The sequence below is a fragment of the Cnephaeus nilssonii genome (genome assembly GCF_951640355.1).
Source record: "Cnephaeus nilssonii genome assembly, chromosome: 10".
NCBI classification, from domain to species: Eukaryota; Metazoa; Chordata; class Mammalia; order Chiroptera; family Vespertilionidae; genus Cnephaeus; species Cnephaeus nilssonii.
In genome coordinates, this window is record NC_137081.1 from 60,369,955 (window position 1) to 60,388,075 (window position 18,121).

Here is an 18,121-nt window from a genome sequence, read left to right on the forward strand (position 1 = left end):
TTATCACAAATTTGCCTACCAAGGATTGAGAAGTAGATACCCCAGAGAGGATGCTAGAAAAAAAAACCATGAGGCATTTGTGGAAAAATATATGTCTCATAAGGTAATATATGGAAGCAAACTCGCAAGAAACCTGTGTTTTGTCACCTACTTTTATTTCTTGCATTCTCCAATCTTTTCTCTCTTTTGTTGATTATTAGATTAACTAAACTCTTTTTGAAAATTATAGGCCATCTTAATTGCATGGAAAATATCAAGAGGAGGTGATTTTATCCACATTTAACTGAAAGCTTTAAAAAGGGAAGAAATGTGCCTGGGTTGTAGGCTCGGTCCCCAGTGTGGGGCATGCAGGAGAAAGCTAATCTATGATTATCCCTCATCATTGATGCTTCTATCTCCCTCTCCCTTCCTCTCTGAAATCAATAAAAATACATTTAAAAAAAGGCGGGGGGAATGGATCTCTGGGGTCAGGGTGGACATAGCAGTGCACCATTCCTTCAAGAGTTCCTTGCCAGGACAAAAACTTCAGAGATCCTAGGCTTTGTTTTAATAAGGAATATTTTATCAATTATTAATTTCTCATAGAATATTGAAGATTAATTCAAAATGTCAGCATTTATTTTTAAAAATAGGTTAATTCCATGGAAATAACTAAAGCAAAATATATATAAAATATTCTCCCCAAAGAATTAGAGTTTGTTTGATTAAAGATTCTCCTTACACTTAAAATCTGCAGGCAGAAAGTCACAAAGCTTTTAAATATTTCTCATTTCTTTACCCACCAGAAACTTTAAAAATACAAATGGAGCATGCTATGAAACCTCTGCAGGTGTTGGGGAATAAAGCCTAGCATCATTTCAGTAACCAGGCATTTTTGGAACATAACATATATTGAATAAACCTTAACTTCATCGTGTGGCATAAAACTATAGGTTCTCAAAAGGAGTCTAACACTAATACTGAATTTCTAAGGTTTTCTCTGACTTGCTAAATATAACTATTTTCTCTAACCACCTGTTTTGAATTTTTCATTCTGTCTCTGGTGTAACCTTAAAAGTGAGTGAAAGAAAACTATATTTAGTGAGAAGAAAATAGAAAATTATATTTATTTATAACCTATCCTGTCTCAAGAAGGATTTCTTTTTTATTATTTATGAAGATATGTACAGATTTTTAGAATACAGCTCAATTAATTTTGGCAAATGCAAACAAGCATGTAACCCACAAACCTACATAGAATATTTATGTCACACCAGAATTTTTATTCTGAAAAACTACTAAGTCAGTTCCACCATGCCACTCACCCCTCACTCAGACCCGCAGCCCCATTAGGATAATTAGTTTGTTCCATTGTATTGCTGAGTGGTATCTCATGTTTCTTCATTCTCCTGCTGGTGTGTATTTGGATTGTTTCCAGTTTGGGGATTTTATGAATGAAATTGCTCTGAGCATTGTTGTCCAAGTGGTTTTGTGGACATATCTTTTTATTTCTGTTGGATAAATAATTAGAGTCAGGATAGGAGTTTAAATTTATAAGACATTTTCAAACAGGTTCTACCATTTTACATTCCCACTAGCAATACAGAAGAGCTACAATTGCTCCATATCTTCAAAAATACTTGGTATTTTCAGTCTTTTCAATTTTATACCATTCTATATGTTATGTCATTTGCATATTCCTGATAATTAATGATGGTGAGCATTTTTCATGTGCTTATTGGCCATGTATATCATTCTTTTGAAATGTCCATTCAGGTTTTTGCCTGTTTGGGGGGATGTTTATCTACTTATAACTGAACGTTAGCAGTACTTCATAGAATCTAGATACAGGTTCTTAGCCAGATATAAATAATGCAGATATTTGGTCCTACTATGTATCTTGCTTATTCATTTTCTGAAAGTTTTAAATTTTAATGAAGTCCAATTTTTAACCTTTTGAATTTGTTTAGACAAATCTTAATGAATGTTTAACGTACACTTACAAAGAATGTGTATTCTACTGTGTCAGGGTTTAGTATTCTGTGAATATCAATTACGCCAAGCTGATTGACAGAGATTTCAAGTCTTCTCTAGCCTTTGTTTGTTTGTTTGTTTACTTAATCTATCAATAATTTTAAAAGGCTTTAAAATCTTTATATTTATAGATTTGTCTAGTTCTCTCTTTAGTTCTGAAAATTATTGATTAATATAAGTATATATTGAATGCTGTTATTTATTATTCCATTATATATCCTCTATTTTCTTGTAATTTTATCTAGAGTAATTTTATTGGGGTTAAAATATGCATCCCTAACTTATTTTGAGTTAGTATAATGCCAATTTCCATATGCTATAAGAACCACCTAATCCTACATAATAAAATGGTAATATGCAAATTAACCATCACTCCGCTACATAAGCCACGCCCACCAGCCAAGCCACACCCACCAGCCAATCAGGGCGAGTATGCAAATTAACCCCAATCCAAGATGGCTACAGCCACAGAGAGCAAAGTTTCCCAGGTAACAGAGCAAGCCAAGCTTTCCAATAGCCGTTGCAGGCCTAAGCCTCCACTCAAGCTACAAAGTTTCAATTATAGAAGGTAAACAAATTGAAACAAATGGCGGCAGAATGGAGCTTGAGAGAGCAGGCCAGGGTTGCCGGCGGCAACAGGGGAAGCAAAGCAATCCGCACACCCTGGCCGGGCTTGGCCGGGCTCACCCGCTTAAGGCTACAAAGTTTCAATTGTAGAAGGTGAATTAACTGCCACAGAAATGGCTGCTGCCCCAGAAATGGCTGCCGCCCCAGGCTACAAAGTTTCAATTGTAGAAGGAAAATAAATTCCAGATACCAGGGCCTCCCCTTGGGTTGCCAGGGGGCGTGGTCAGCCTGCAAACCACCACAGGCCCCTCACTCAGGCCGCCCCACACCCCAAGGGAACCCCCACCCTTATCTGTGACACCCTTCAGGGCAAACCAGCTGGCCCCCACCCGTGCACCAGGCCTCTATCCTTTCTAATAAAAGAATAATATACAGATTGACCATCACTCCAACACACAATATAGCTGCCCCCATATGGTCAAAGATCCTGCCCCCATGTGGACACAAGATGGCCACTACAAGATGGCCAGCAGGAGAGGGCAGTTGGGAGGCACCCGGCCTGCAAGGGAGGGAAGTTGTGAGGGACCAGGCCTGCAAGGGAGGGCAGTTGAGAGGGACCAGGCTTGCAAGGGAGGGCAGTTGGAGGTGATCAACCCTGCAGGAGAGGGCAGTTAGGGGTGACCAGGCTGGCAGAGGAGGGAAGTGGGGGGCAAACAGGCTGGCAGGGGAGCAGTTAAGCATCAACCAGGCTGGCAGCGGAGTGGTTAGGGGGTGATCAGGCTGGCAGGCAGAAGCGGTTAGGGGCAATCAGGAAGGCAGGCAGGCAAGCAGTTGGGAGCCATCAGTCCTGGATTGTGAGAGGGATGTCCGACTGCCCGTTTAGGCCCGATCCTGGTGGGATCGGGCCTAAACGGGCAGTCGGACATCCCTCCAGGAGTCCCAGATTGGAGAGGGTACAGGCTGGGCTGAGGGACAACCCCCCGCCGTGCACGAATTTCGTGCACCGGGCTTCTAGTTAATAATATACCTGCATTTATGCTGTTTTCTTCCTTGTGCTATTGTCATAAATTTTGTTTCTACATACTTTATAAATGTTCCAAAATAATATTTCATCATTATTTTTCTTTGAACAGTCCCTTATCTTTCAAAGATATTTGAAAAATTTTAAAAATATATTTTATTCTTGCTCACATATTGACCATTTCTGGTTCTTTATTTCTTCACACAGATCTGCGTTTCTACCTGATACCATTTTCTTTCAGCCTTAAGAACTCTCTTTAATATTTCTTTTAGTGCAGATCTGTTGAAAACAAGTTCTCTCAACTTGGTTAATCTGAAAATTTGGCCTATATTTTTTAAGGGTATTTTCACTGGAAATAGACTACTAGACGGACAGTATTTCTCCCTCCCTCCACCCCCCAATCCTAGTTTTAAAGATGCCATTCCATTGCCTTATGCCTTATAGTTTCTGGTAAGAAGTCAGTGAAAATTCTTATTATTCTAGTTGTTTTAAGACTTTTTTTAACCTTTCATTTTTAGCAACTGCACTATGATATGCTGAGATGTGGTTGTATTTATTCTGCTTGAGATTCTTTGAGTTTTGAGATGTAAACTTACATTTTTTTTTTCACTAAATTTGCACGCTATTCAGACACTATTTCTTCAAATATTTGTGATGCCCCTGTCTCTCCCTCTTCTTCTACTGGAACTCCAAAAACAAAGACTTGCAATTCATTGTCACAAAATGTTCCCAGTGTTAGAATCATAACTGTTTTGTTCTGGTCAGCATGGGTGGGATTGTTAAATTTTATGAGTTTGGACAGGTCTTCTATCATATTTCTGATACTGGTCTCAGAATATAGCAATTAGAAGTGTCAGGTTTTGATTAAGACTCTATAACTTTTAGTCTCTTCTTCCCATTTTTTGGGGGAACCTTTGTAGTCTGTCTCCTAACTCTTTCCTTTAGTATGGCTTGCTGGACATTTAGAAAAATCCATATTCAGTGGCTATGGGCAAAGCCTCACACATATTGAATATTGAAAGATTTAATGATTTTAAAAAGACTCTTCCCTTTCTCCTCTACATTTCATCACTCCATATGCCAACTTCTGCCCATTTGGAAGTCTCCCAATTCCTGGCTTCCTTTTTAGATCACTTCTCCATTTTACCCATTAAGACAATATTGACAAAGCATAATTTGCTTATTACCATTTTTTCCCTTTTTTTCTACTACTTCAGTATTACAATAGTTCTGTGATTCTACATTTATCTGGGAGCCAGACTTCTGGAAGCCTGACTATTCCAGAACATAGTCGTACATTCATAATGAAGAACACAGCCTCTGGGCTGTCAAAAAAGCCTTCCAAAAACTCAAGCCCTTTATTCCTTGGGATGCCAGATGATTTACATTATTAACCACGCTAGAGGCCCGGTGCACAAATTCGTGCACCAGTGGGGTCCCTCAGCCTGGCCTGTGGGATTGGGCCAAAACCGGCTCTCAAACATCCCCTGAGGGGTCCTGGATTTCGAGAGGGCACAGGCCAGGCTGAGGGACCCCACTGGTGCATGATCAGGGCCAGGGAGGGATGCAGGGGGTTGGCCAGCCAGGAAGGGACTGTGGGAGGGCTCTAGGGCATGTCCGGCCCATCTTGCTCAGTTCTGATTGCCCAGACCCCAGCAGCAAGCTAACCTACCAGTCAGAGCTCTGTCCTCTGGTGGTCAGTGCACATCATAGTGAGCAGTTGAGCAGCTTTAGCATATCATTAGCATATTATACTTTGATTGGTTGAAAGGCCAACCAGTCAACTGGACACTTAGCATATTAGGTTTTTATTATATATAGGATGATATGCAAAGCTCAAAAAAGCTTAGTATAGAGGTTACCAAATCAGAAAAAAATTGGATATAGGCAATTTAAATGGAAGTAAGAGGTAGTTCTATTGAAGCCCACTCATGTCGTCTGTGAGAGAAGTGACATTTGATAGCAAGGGAAGAGACAGAGCAACTACTGAAACAGAAGAATTATACATGCTCAGCAGGGTAGAGCCATTAATGTAAGTCAAACCAAAAAGGTCAGATTAAATTCAGTGGAAACCATTTAGGAAGGCAGGGAAGTGTGTAATACATTTCAGAAAGGTTCCTATCAAAATATTTGTTTAGTGTTTATTTGCTACTTAGCTTTAGAGCTTAAATGGTAAGTTTGAGTTTTATTAAGAACTCCACAGCACTATACGATGATGAGGCATTCCTGTACCACAGAAAATAAAAGTAGCTCCTATGATTTCATCAGTTTTATCAGCAGCATCCTGTTCTGATTATTTTTGTCTTGTTTTTCAAACGAGATACTGAATACCTCACCTCTCACCCACACAAATTTTAATATATCTAGTTAGTTTTTTTCTCTGTTTGTATCTAAAAATGTCTATTTGCAGTAACATCTTGCATGAAACATGTAGTATAAAAATGAAAGTAAATTATTTAGTTTCTTTACACACCTGTTTAGGTGATAGGATTAATGATGAGAATAATTTAAAATGGTTCCATGAACTCTGCACATAGATTCAATTTATTTTAGCATATTTTATTTTTAAGCTCATTTTCTTATAAAATAATGTTTTAAAATTTTGAATATTAAGTAGAAGAAAAATTTAAATAATACTATTTTGATTTTTAATGTATCTTTTCTAATTTTTTTCTATCTTTGTATATTTGTCATGATTGTAATTAAGCTGCATTTATAATCTATTTTGCTTTTCATCTAATATTACATGCTAATAGGTATTGCTTCCATATTATATAAGATATATATCTTGTGGTAAAATACACTTAACATGAAATTTACTATCTCAACCATTTTAAAATATGCAGTTTTTCAGATTTCTTAAGTGTTCATTTAAAAAATTTTATAATTGTTCTATTGTCCAATTGCTTGATATTTAGGCCATTTCCTTTTTTTCCAAACTCTATATAATATAATGATGAATAAATCTGTATACCTAATTGTAAGGTTCTTTATTTTTTTTAAGATACTTTCCCACAAATGAATCACTAGTTCAATTGACCATGTCAGCAGCAATGTATGAGCCTAACACTTTCAGAGCTAACTTTCAAAGACCTCTATGGCAGATCATTTCATAATGCAAATACTTGTTTCTAGTTTATCAGATGTGTTCATTCAAATTTTATATTTCAGAACCTCTTAAGTCAAGGCATACATGATTGCTTAATAACTAAAGTTCTCCAATGCACAATCAATGTCATTGACATACAGAATAAATTACTTCTCTACTACTTTCTATGAAAACAAGACAGGATCTACAATGTTTAATAGTTTCATTTTTATTTTTAAGATGAATCATTATGACATTATTTTTAAGTCATAGCAGCATTGCAATCGCAGGTATGGCAATTGCTGGCAATGATTAGAGTGACTGTTTTGAATTCTTTTGGAAGTTTTCAGACTCGTCTTCACCATCAGATAGACAAACAGATGATCAAAATTCAATTTAAAGGTAGAAGTATGTTTTTACCAAAAGAATATATAAATATAAATGTGTTAAATGATAAAGTATGCAGGTGCATAGAAAGAGTAATTGGAAATTTGATGTCAATTGTCAAGATTAAGGTTAAACATCACATTCTAAATATATACATACACATAACATATACACTGAGTGGCCAGATTATTATTATCTCTGAACGCATAATAATCTGGCCACTCAGTGTGTGTGTGTGTGTGTGTGTGTGTGTGTGTGTGTGTGTGTGTATTAGAGCCCCAGTGCATAAATTTGTGCATGGGTGGGGGGGTCCAGCCAGTCTGGCCAGGGGGATGGGACATGGGCAGTTGGCCAGCCTGCCTGCTGGTTGAACTCCTGGTCAAGGGGACAATTTGTATATTAGCCTTTTATTATATAGGATATACACTGAGTGACCAGATTATTGTGCGTTCAGAGATCATAATAATCTGGCCACTCAGTGTATACACATATATGTCTATATATGAAATTATCAAAGATTGAATTATACATGAGTAGTTTATGTTAAATACATCAGGCAGAAGAAAAATAAGCTTTTTTCAATACTGCTCATGATTGCAATGATAAAATTCTAACCAAGTTGTTTCGATGGCTGGCTTGTTTTATCTTCATGCACCAAAAGAGACAGGGAACAATGTGACTGTGTTTGCTGGGGAGGGGAGGCAAGACAGCAAAGGAGACTACTGGAGGAAAATGTGTCACCAGAATATTCTAAAAGCTATGGGTCATAAAGACAGCTCTTATCACAGATTCTACTGTGTTATTTTTTTTTATGATTCAAAGGCTTAAAATACCCCCACATTAGTCCTTCCTAGTGTGTTCTCAACTTGGTAATCTGCCCTTTTCATTTTCTTATTATGACTTCTATGACTATTCCAAGGTTGGCCCTCACCAGTGGAAGATTAAAACAAATCCTATGAGAGGTACAAAAGCTCTATGAAGGTACTCTAGCAAGTATCTTCCTGAAAGCGAAAATTCCTTTAAAAGACAAAGCCCCTAATTTCACAATTCGTGATGAAACCTAAACTGTACAACGTAAAAAAAAAAAAAAAAAAAAGACATCATGGGGAAGGAATAAACTTTCTCAGAAAGAAACCATTGGTTTATTTAGTCAACACTGGCTGCCCAATAGAAATACTGGGAAGCTTCTAAAATATTCCAATGCCAAGACCTCAGATCCATTAGATTAGATCTCTAGAAGGAGGGGCCCAAGAAGGGCACTTTTGAAACTTGCCCCTACTCTAAGGTCTAGCCAGGTTTTACTGCCAGGCTATAAACAATTCTGCTCCTAATTAATTACATTTTTACAGCACTTGACAATTTCCAGAACACTTTCTCATTCATTATCTCATTTGATCTTCATTAGCAACACAATAATTAGAGCTCACAGATTAGAATCCTTATTTTATTAATCAAAAACTGTGAGGTCCTAAGAAATTGAGAAAATTTCCCCCAAATAGCAGTGTGCAGATTTTTAGATCACAAAGAGGGAGCAAAATATAAGCTATTGAAATTTAAAGATGTTTGATCAGAGAGGCTCCAGAATCTATGAGAAATGCATAGAAAAATAAGACCCAGGCCACCAAAGACAAAATTTGCCTGTATGTTTTTGTTTCTATTGTAAATCTCATAAACTCAGAACCTATATGGTCCATTACAGAATACTGATGAAGATGGACAATCTGTAAACCAGAAGAGACAACTATATGCAAAGCACCTGCAAGCTGGAGTCCTTGAGAGCTAGTCCTTGGTTGACCTTTAGCTCTCCTACTTCCCCAGCGATTTCCCAGGAACATATTTTTGAATGACTAAATCAAAGTAAAATGTTAAATTACCTAAAAATATAAAATTGTACTTTTCCAAAATTCTAAATGAGATTATGAAATCCTTAGAAACACTAATTTAAAATCTGTTTTCTTTCTACCCATCTTTTAACTTGCAGCTAATCCACTACAGCTTTCTCCCAACGTGCCTTCCACCTCCAACCCTCTCTCGGCAAATTATTTTTGTTATCAGTTGCACTAAGAATCCTTCCTCTCTAGGAGAGGAAAGGAAGGAGAAAAATTGATTTCAAAATAACAGTAGTAGTATTAGGAGAGGAGAAATCTGTGACCATGTCCATATTAATAATTTATGTTCGACACACTTGCCCAGATGGAAAATGGGTAACTTCCCAGGAAACAAACATGAGACTCTAGCATTTAATACTTCCCTCCCTAAGGCACTGCCTTCATCATGGGGAGGGGAGATTGCATGGGAGTATTTAGCCACTAGATAACCCCACTTACATCACAAGTCACAGTAATGCTGCTTACGTCTCACTGGCAGCATATTAGTGGTCTAATTTCATGGGCCTGGCTGAAGGGCATCCTACAATTAAGACTAGTGGGACCTCCTTATACCCACCCATGTGCCTAAGTAAGATCTAGAACCCGACTGACAACTTCCAAAAGACTAATTTTTATAAATTTGATCTCTACATAGTCCTGATTTAAATTAGTGGCATGGTTTGAGGGAATACAACTAACTACCAAAGGAATTAAAAAAAACACCTTAAAAGAATGCTGCATGAAGCAAATAATAGTGATACCTTAAATACATACTCCTCGGAAATCCTCTTTGTTCTCCTATCTAGTTCTTTTATACTCCAGATATTTCAGACAACCTCATCAACATTTTCCCAGCTTTCCCTCCATATCCAGCCCCCATGCAAGTATTTTCTTCTTTTCTACTCTCTTACAATTTCATCATCATATGCTGTACGTTGACCTAACATTTCTCCTATCAATTAAACAGTGTCTCTCAAGGAGGAGACAGGAAGCAAAATTTGGGTCACTGTCATAGAATTCTGGAGAGGAGAAAGCTGTGAACCTATTATTGTTCATTCTTGTTGCATAATATAATGCGGGAAGTCCAAACTATAGTTTGAATTAGTGTTTCTTTTACGTACCTGTTTCTTAATAACCAACTTTTATCTTCTTGGTATAATAGCTCAATAAATGTAATTTGAGAAAGTATTACACATTTTATAGAATATAGTCCTCCCAATTTCTAGAACAGCTGTGAAATCCAAGAATAGCAACTGTGATTGTACTCAGCACCAAGGGATAATGTTAGTCAGAGGAAAGACGATAAAAATTTTGTGAAATTGTAAGGACAAAATGAGAACAAAAGAAATAGCCTGAAAACTTAGCGAGAACATCAATGCTACAATGAAACTAGTCTTGAAGATGGGAAAATGAGCAATTCAGGCATAAAAATGGAAAGAGATTGAATTTAAATTGATAATATGACAATGGGCAATTGTATTGGATAGCTTCCTTTTGGCCCTCTGGATTCACACCAAGCTCTGTTCTCCAAAGGGTTGGTCTATACAGATTTTGTCCACGAGCTAACTTGCATTTTGGTTTCCCTTCAGTTTTTGCCAAAGAGAAGTGGGGGCCAGAAATAGCTGGATGGAAAGTGGGTAAGACTGGCTAAAACTTTTGGTTTTCCAACTCTCTTCTACCAGCTCAACATGATTTAGTTGCTTCCACTACAGAAGGCCATGGGCCTGTTAGCCCTGCCCTGGCAGTTCCTCTAGCTGGGTGCTGCCTTGCCTGTTCTTGCTGGCCCTTTGGTATTGCGTATCCCTTGTTGAATTCTCTGTTTACCCCACAAAAACCTTCTATAAATGGTTCCTTTATCAAATTCTCCTCAATTAGTAGTTCAAGTTTGCTGTTTCCTGACACTACCTTAATTCAGATTTCTTAAATTAAAAAAGACAGATTTTTATGCTCTGAACTGACACTAAAAATCATTTCCCAACAAATTTTCCTGGTTCTTATCAGACATCAACTTCCCATAATTTTCTCCCATCAATATTCTTTAAGTATGCTACATCCTTGTATATCCAAGCTAAAAGAAAACTATCCTATAAAATAAAAAATTATTAACATTTATATTATTTAGTTTTGCATTGCATTATTTTTATTTGAGATGGGGAATACATTTGTCTTTAAAGATGTCTTGTGTTTGTGCCCCAAAATCAATTTATTTTTGAAGATTGAGAATGAAATGGGCTCTTTAGAAGACTGCTGCTTTGTAAAAAAAAAAATATATATATATATATTGAGATGAAAATATGACTGTAATTTTAAAAAGTAATGCCCTTACCTCCTTGTAAAATATACATGAATGTCCTCATAAATACAAGTTGTTTTATCTTCACACAGAAACAGAATTATTTAAAGATTATTTAAAGAGTATTCGGGGAACCTATAATAATCCCAAATTGTCTCCCTCTTGCAAGTGTTAAAATGTTTGAAAGGTTTTCATTAGTTATTCCTTGGGTTTGGTTAAGCATTGCCCTCGTCTTCCTATTTGCTCCCTTTCCTCTTCTTTGCAGATACATTTATCTATAAAGCAGGAGTCACACATTAAATCATTAACACCTTAGAGTGAATTTTCTATCAGATCTTGACTTGTTAGCAAGAGTCAGGCACTTGAGCTGCCTAAGAGAACAGGTGCTCTATAAATGTGAGAGGCTGGACTAGCAAACAGCGAAGAAAAAGGCGGCATGTGGATGCTTCATAACTGGTGTACTTCACATGACATTTCTGGAGGTGAGCAGCACAAGTTTCTCAGGAAAGCCCTTAAAAAGGAGATGAGGAAGGAAGAAAAGAACAAAGAGGATAAGAAAAGGAAGTATCTCCTTTGAAGCCTTCCATTAATCCAGATAGTTTTCCATGAGTCAGTTACCCTAAACTAAATTATGAAATAATTTCTGGCTCCCCTATTCCCTACCAGTGATATAACAAATTGTTCATTAACCTGTTGCTGAAAACTGAACTCACAAAGACATAGATCGCCATTCTCACAAGCTTTTACCAGCATATGGGTAACTGCAAGACCTGAAAAAGTCTTCAAGGACTTAATTTTGAATGGTAGCATATCAGCCCCAATGACAGATGGTTTGAGTGTCAGGAAGCTTCGGTCCTATCACACACAAAGGTGACCAGAAAGCCTGCAAATATGTGTGTCTGCCTTGACCTGGGTATCAGCAATTATCTGCATGGCTTCTCTGCGAAGTTCCTCCCTGGGTGTACACTTTCAGTTCTCTAGGTCCCACAGTTTAAGATCAGAGACCACCTAAGCTTCAAGAAAGTAAAAATGTAATCAGATTTAGGAAGCATAGTAGAGATATGCCCAGAATAACCACATCACAACAAAAGCAGATCTAACAAAACCTCGGTGTCAGAGAGAAAGAAGGCACATCTGTTCGTTCCGAGATAACCTGCTCATTTGTTTGAATATGTTCCAACTTTCTCCTAAATTATACACCCAGAACCACCCAGAGTAGCTGCATGCAGACCTCTCTAGAACGCCTTTATGTCCATGTATGTTTTGTTCTTGAACCAATTTTTTTTTCCTCTCTCTCTATTGAATTTGTTGAATCACTCAGTTCGAAGGATTTGTTCTAACTCAAGCTTCTTTAAACTTGGCACATTGTGATACTGTCATTCGGAGAGACCTGCTCTTGCTGTCATCAAGAGGAATATTTTATTCTGCCCTAACCTCTTAAGCCCATTTACTATTGTTAGCCTCAGCAACGGCACTGCAATGATTTAAGTCCTTTACTAACACCCTCTATGACCCTTCATTAATTCGTTCTTTTCTAATTTAGAACCATGTACAAGACAGAAAACATGCTGTCCGAACCATCAATCAGCTCATCCTTAGAGATTATGATAAAGTTAATGATAAATTTTCACGTTTGTCATTTCAAAGACAAGCATAAGGGGCTTCATTTCCAAATTTTTACTGCAAGTTTCTAATTCCACATTGTCAATTATTTAAAGTATTCTTTCCCCTCCGCATTGTGTGCTAAATATATAGGTAGAATACTCTCTTATTCAAATACTCTGCAATTTCATGCCTCTTTCAATTTCCCCTTTATGAATCTTCATGTAATTTTCCTGGTTTTCATATCTTAAATTATCTTCACTGCCTCACAGCTTCAAGTAGAAAAATAAAGACCTCCTTTGGGTTGACATTTAAAGGTTTATTATTCTCTCTTTGATATATGAGCTTAACGCTCATTAACACTAAAATGAACCAGCTGAGAAAAAAAAATAAAAGCTGCCTTCAAAGATCCTGGGATAAATAATATAACACTCTTTTCCTTCCTCCTGACTACAATGATATTAACCAAGTCCACATTCCTGCAAGGTAAGCTTTTATAAATTTAATACTGTCTGTTTTAACTCTTCAAAGTTATGCAAATGCTGCCCTAGAATCTGGTTGCTTTGTTAGAAATTCTTTTTCCTCAAAAATAGATTTAATACAGCCTCTTCCATTCCATTTTTCTAGAATTGCCCCATAAGATTAAATTTAAAGCAGCCTCTAAACACTGAGTTATTTGAAATTAAATATAAAGCATGTAATCCTTTAGGAAACATCATCACGTGGTTCTCTTGGGATTTGGGGAGCTCCAATAGTTGAGGGAATTTTTAAATTAAAAACTTAATATAGGTATTTAAAGTAATATTTTTCATTCATCATGTTTTCCAGAATCCCTTTGTGGTCTGTATATTTACCAGTTTCTTCCTGTGTAGATTTCTATCTTTCTTCTATCAGAATATTTTAGGTAAAGTTAAATTTACCCAGCCTCTGCTAGGAACTACTGGGAACACAGTTCGTTTCTCTGGCCCTTTAAATCATACTCTTTCACTCAGCATCAGCCAAGAAACATCCTGCCAAATAAGTCTGATGGTGATTTGATATAACTTTTCACAGGTGACCTATCATATATGAATCATGTATTATATATTGGAAATAGTTCAGAGAAGCTGCTGTGTTTTCTCTCTCCATAATGAACTTCCAATTCCTAAAACAACATTAAATCCTAGGATTTCCTGAGATGGAAAACACTCGGATTTCCTGGAACAACTATTAAATTCCCTAAAGGGATAACAAGTTGCTCATTTTGCCAATGATCACAAGTCATTCCTCAGAGATCTTATCCTCAGTGGATAGGTTTCTATGCACAATGATAGTTTAAAAAAACAGAAGCTCTCCAGAATAGGAAACACAGGCACTACCTCCTATTAGTGCTAATTTTAATTCCTACCTGAGGTCCCCTTTCCAGAATTTTCCACTTGCTCCATTTCTCCATCCTCAAGTTTCAGTGATTAATGCTGATGAGGATTATCTCAGGGTTCTGTTTTGTGTAGCAGACTGCATGCAGAGATAATAAGATAGCTAGAGTTTTCGTATCTGATGGGCCTCACTGCTTCAGCAGTCTGGAGAGTGGAGCAACATTTTCCATAAGCTTGTCTGATAAGTAAAGTCAGACCAAGCAGGTCCTCTAACACAGGCCTTGCCCTGTCCTGTGGCAGACACAGAAATGAGGACAGCTGACTGGAGCTTCATTCAGGGAAAAACCAGAAGTCAGATATATTAAATCCCAAATGTATCTTCCTCAATTTGATAAGACACTTATTAGCTTTTAATGTTCAGGTTATATCAGTGCTTCTCAGAATTGAATGCATCTGTGACTCTGAGAATCTCCTTAGGGTGCAGATTCCGATCCCCTGAGTCTGGGATTTGGCATGAGATTCTGCATTTCTAACCACCTCCCAGGTGATGCTGGTCCAAAGCTGGTCCACAGATTACACTTTGAAAAACAAGAGATCCTAGAAGCTTAGACGGTTCTCAGACTCTTCATGTGCAGAAGAATTCCCTGGGGAAGTTGTTTAAAATGCAGAGTCCAAATTTTCCATGCCCAGAGGGTCTCGGGTGGAGCCCAGGCTCCGGGGCATCAGCAGACCACGCCACAGTTTAGGGTGTGCTGGATCCAACTTTGGACAAGGCGTCAGACCAAGGTGCCAGCCACTCTTGGCTTTACAACCTACTCAGTCTGTGATCTGAAATAAGTAATTTAACATCATTTAGGCATAGTTCCCAAAAACTGTAAATGGGTTTTGTATTGTCTGTTCTGTCGGTGCCCTCAGATTGCTGAATCACTCTGTATGTTCACAAGCTACACAGATGTAAGTTTCTGGCAGCCCTCGGAAATCATTTGCAGATCATTTGATAATAGGATGTCACCACCTCCTGCCTGATGTAGGGCCCGCCCCGCTTCTCTGTCCTTTGAAGTAGTCAAAGAGGATCATAGGACTATGTTCTGAGGGAGTTCTGGAACCTCACCAGGAAGCCTCAGATGCTGAGAAACACACACAAAAAATCTACTTAGCAGAGTCGGTCAGAGGTGGGCTTCACCCTTGTCAGTGTTGGCTATCAGAACAATTGCAGATGCAAATTTGAACCCATAAAGCACCCGTCCCCTAAAAGATCACTTTTCTCTTTATGCTCCAATAATATCTTTGATATTCTTTTGTTCTTCAAACCTACAGCTTTGGTTTAAAGACCTTATGATACACTGACGAAACTTTTTTTTCCCCTCCCTGCCTAGTAAAAAGAGAGGATCAGTGGCCCTCGTGCTTGCTTCCACTATGTTTCTGAGGCTAAAGTGGTGACACTGTTTTTGATAAATTGGAAACAATGCAAGTATCACGTAACACTCTAGTCCTTCCATTTCTTCCATTTCATTGAACATCTATTCAATCTCACAGTTCCATCAGCCTGCAGAATATGTCCTCTCATCTTTCTGTGTGCATCCCCTTCCACCCTAGCACCCTCACATTCAACATCTGTTGCTTATTCAAGATGCAGGAAAATTCCCTTTTGGGAGAGATCATAATCCAAAGACATGTGAGTGCACAATCGCTTGGAAATAATTATCTGAGCCAATACAAAACATTAATTTAAAAAATAAAAATAAGTAAAACTAAATATGTAAAAATGTACTGCATAGTATCTGAATCCACATTCATGCCAAAATATGGACACATACACCCACATAGACACAAATACATGCACACATACATGCACAAGAAGTTTTGAAATCTTTTATAACTGAAAAGGGTTTCACATGCAAAGGCTGCACTGAGCTCAGCTGAGTCGGTGAGTCTCGCTCGGTGAGACTTGTGGGAGGCAAGATGAGCCCTGGAGCCTGAGTGTGATGAGGGTCTCCAGGAAAGTTCTCCCCATCACGTACGCTCACCCAAGACCACTTTCCCCGGCAGACTTGTTCCTGAAATTGTAACCTTAGAAGGTTTTTTCTTTTAAGAAAGAAGGGAAGGAAGGAAGGAAGGAAGGAAGGAAGGAAGGAAGGAAGGAAGGAAGGAAGGAAGGAAGGAAGGAAGGAAGGAAGGAAGGAAGGAAGGAAGGAAGGAAGGAAGGAGCCCTCACTGGTCGCTCAGTTCCTGGCCCTGGTTGGGGTGTGTCTCTCTCACATCCATGTTTCTCTCTCTGTGAGTGTCTCCCTCTCCTTTCCACTCTCTCTCTAAAAATCAATGGGGGAAAATACCCTCAGGGCTGGAGCCTGAGTAACTAGATGGCGGCGGAGTGACAGGGGTCCCTCGGGGCGGGCGGCCGAGGTGGCAGGGGCATCACCGCGCTAACTCACGGCGCCCCTTTACCGGCCCGGACGTCCCTGCGAAAGTGAGGCCACCGGACCCCAGTGGCCCAGCCTGGCAGCCGCGCCCAAGGGAACCTGACTGGGCGGCGGCGGCCGGGTTCCCCTCGGCGGATTCGGGGCCCTGTGACGCCAGAAGCCGACGTGCTGCGTTCCCCGCCGCGCTCCCCCGCAGCCCGGCTCCGCGGACCGGCCCAGAGGCCCGCGTCCTCCGCTCCCAGGCGTCGGGGCTGCACCCCAGCCTCCGCCTTCGTCTCCCGCGATGGCGGCGAGCAGCAGCGGGTCCAAGACCGAGTTCATTGTCGGAGGGAAATACAAACTGGTTCGGAAGATCGGGTCCGGCTCCTTCGGGGACATTTACCTGGCGATCAACATCACCAACGGCGAGGAGGTGGCGGTGAAGCTGGAGTCTCAGAGGGCCCGGCACCCGCAGCTGCTGTACGAGAGCAAGCTCTACAAGATCCTGCAGGGCGGGGTGGGCATCCCGCACATCCGGTGGTACGGGCAGGAGAAGGACTACAATGTGATGGTCATGGACCTGCTGGGGCCCAGCCTGGAAGACCTCTTCAATTTCTGTTCCAGAAGGTTCACCATGAAAACGGTCCTGATGCTGGCGGACCAGATGATCAGTAGGATTGAATACGTGCATGCAAAGAATTTTATACACAGAGACATCAAACCAGATAACTTCCTCATGGGTATCGGGCGGCACTGTAATAAGCTGTTCCTTATTGACATTGGTCTGGCCAAAAAGTACAGGGACAACAGGACAAAGCAACACATTCCATACAGAGAAGACAAAAATCTCACCGGCACGGCCCGCTACGCTAGCATCAACGCACATCTTGGTATTGAACAGAGTCGCCGGGACGACATGGAATCCTTGGGGTATGTTTTGATGTATTTTAATAGAACTAGCCTGCCGTGGCAAGGATTAAAGGCTGCAACGAAGAAACAAAAATACGAAAAAATTAGTGAAAAGAAGATGTCCATTCCTGTGGAGGTTTTGTGTAAGGGCTTTCCTGCAGAATTTGCCATGTACTTAAACTATTGCCGTGGGCTGCGCTTCGAGGAAGCCCCGGATTACATGTACCTGAGGCAGCTCTTCCGCATTCTTTTCAGAACCCTGAACCACCAATATGACTACACATTTGACTGGACAATGTTAAAGCAGAAAGCCGCACAGCAGGCAACCACTTCAAGCGGGCAGGGTCAGCAGGCCCAACCGCCCACAGGTTTCTAGGCATGAAGGAAGGAAGGAATAGAAGGAGCAGTGCAGGTGGCCCGAGCAGCATTTGTTTCTCCCCAAATCTAGAAATTTTAGTTCCTATGAACACTAGCCAATGGTTGTGGACAACCATTCACTTGGTGTAAAGAACTTAAGTTCAGTATAAACTGGATCTGAGCAGCATTGGTGATGCTGTGTCCCGAGTTGTAGCCGCTGTCATTGTGAATAATAACCGAGATAGTGAAACATGGTGTCCAG

The 18,121-nt window shown here is 39.5% G+C and overlaps 1 protein-coding gene across 1 annotated transcript; it reads left to right on the top strand.

Moving 5' to 3' along the window:
- Nucleotides 1-16,897: 16,897 nt before the first annotated feature.
- On the top strand, nt 16,898-17,887 carry LOC307106589 (casein kinase I-like; the record flags this gene model as incomplete). The annotated part of the gene is made up of 1 exon (XM_079783148.1): nt 16,898-17,887. The coding sequence occupies one exon, from the start codon at nt 16,898-16,900 to the stop codon at nt 17,876-17,878; it is 981 nt and encodes a 326-aa protein (XP_079639274.1). The 3' UTR covers nt 17,879-17,887.
- Between the last annotated feature and the right edge of the window lie 234 nt (nt 17,888-18,121).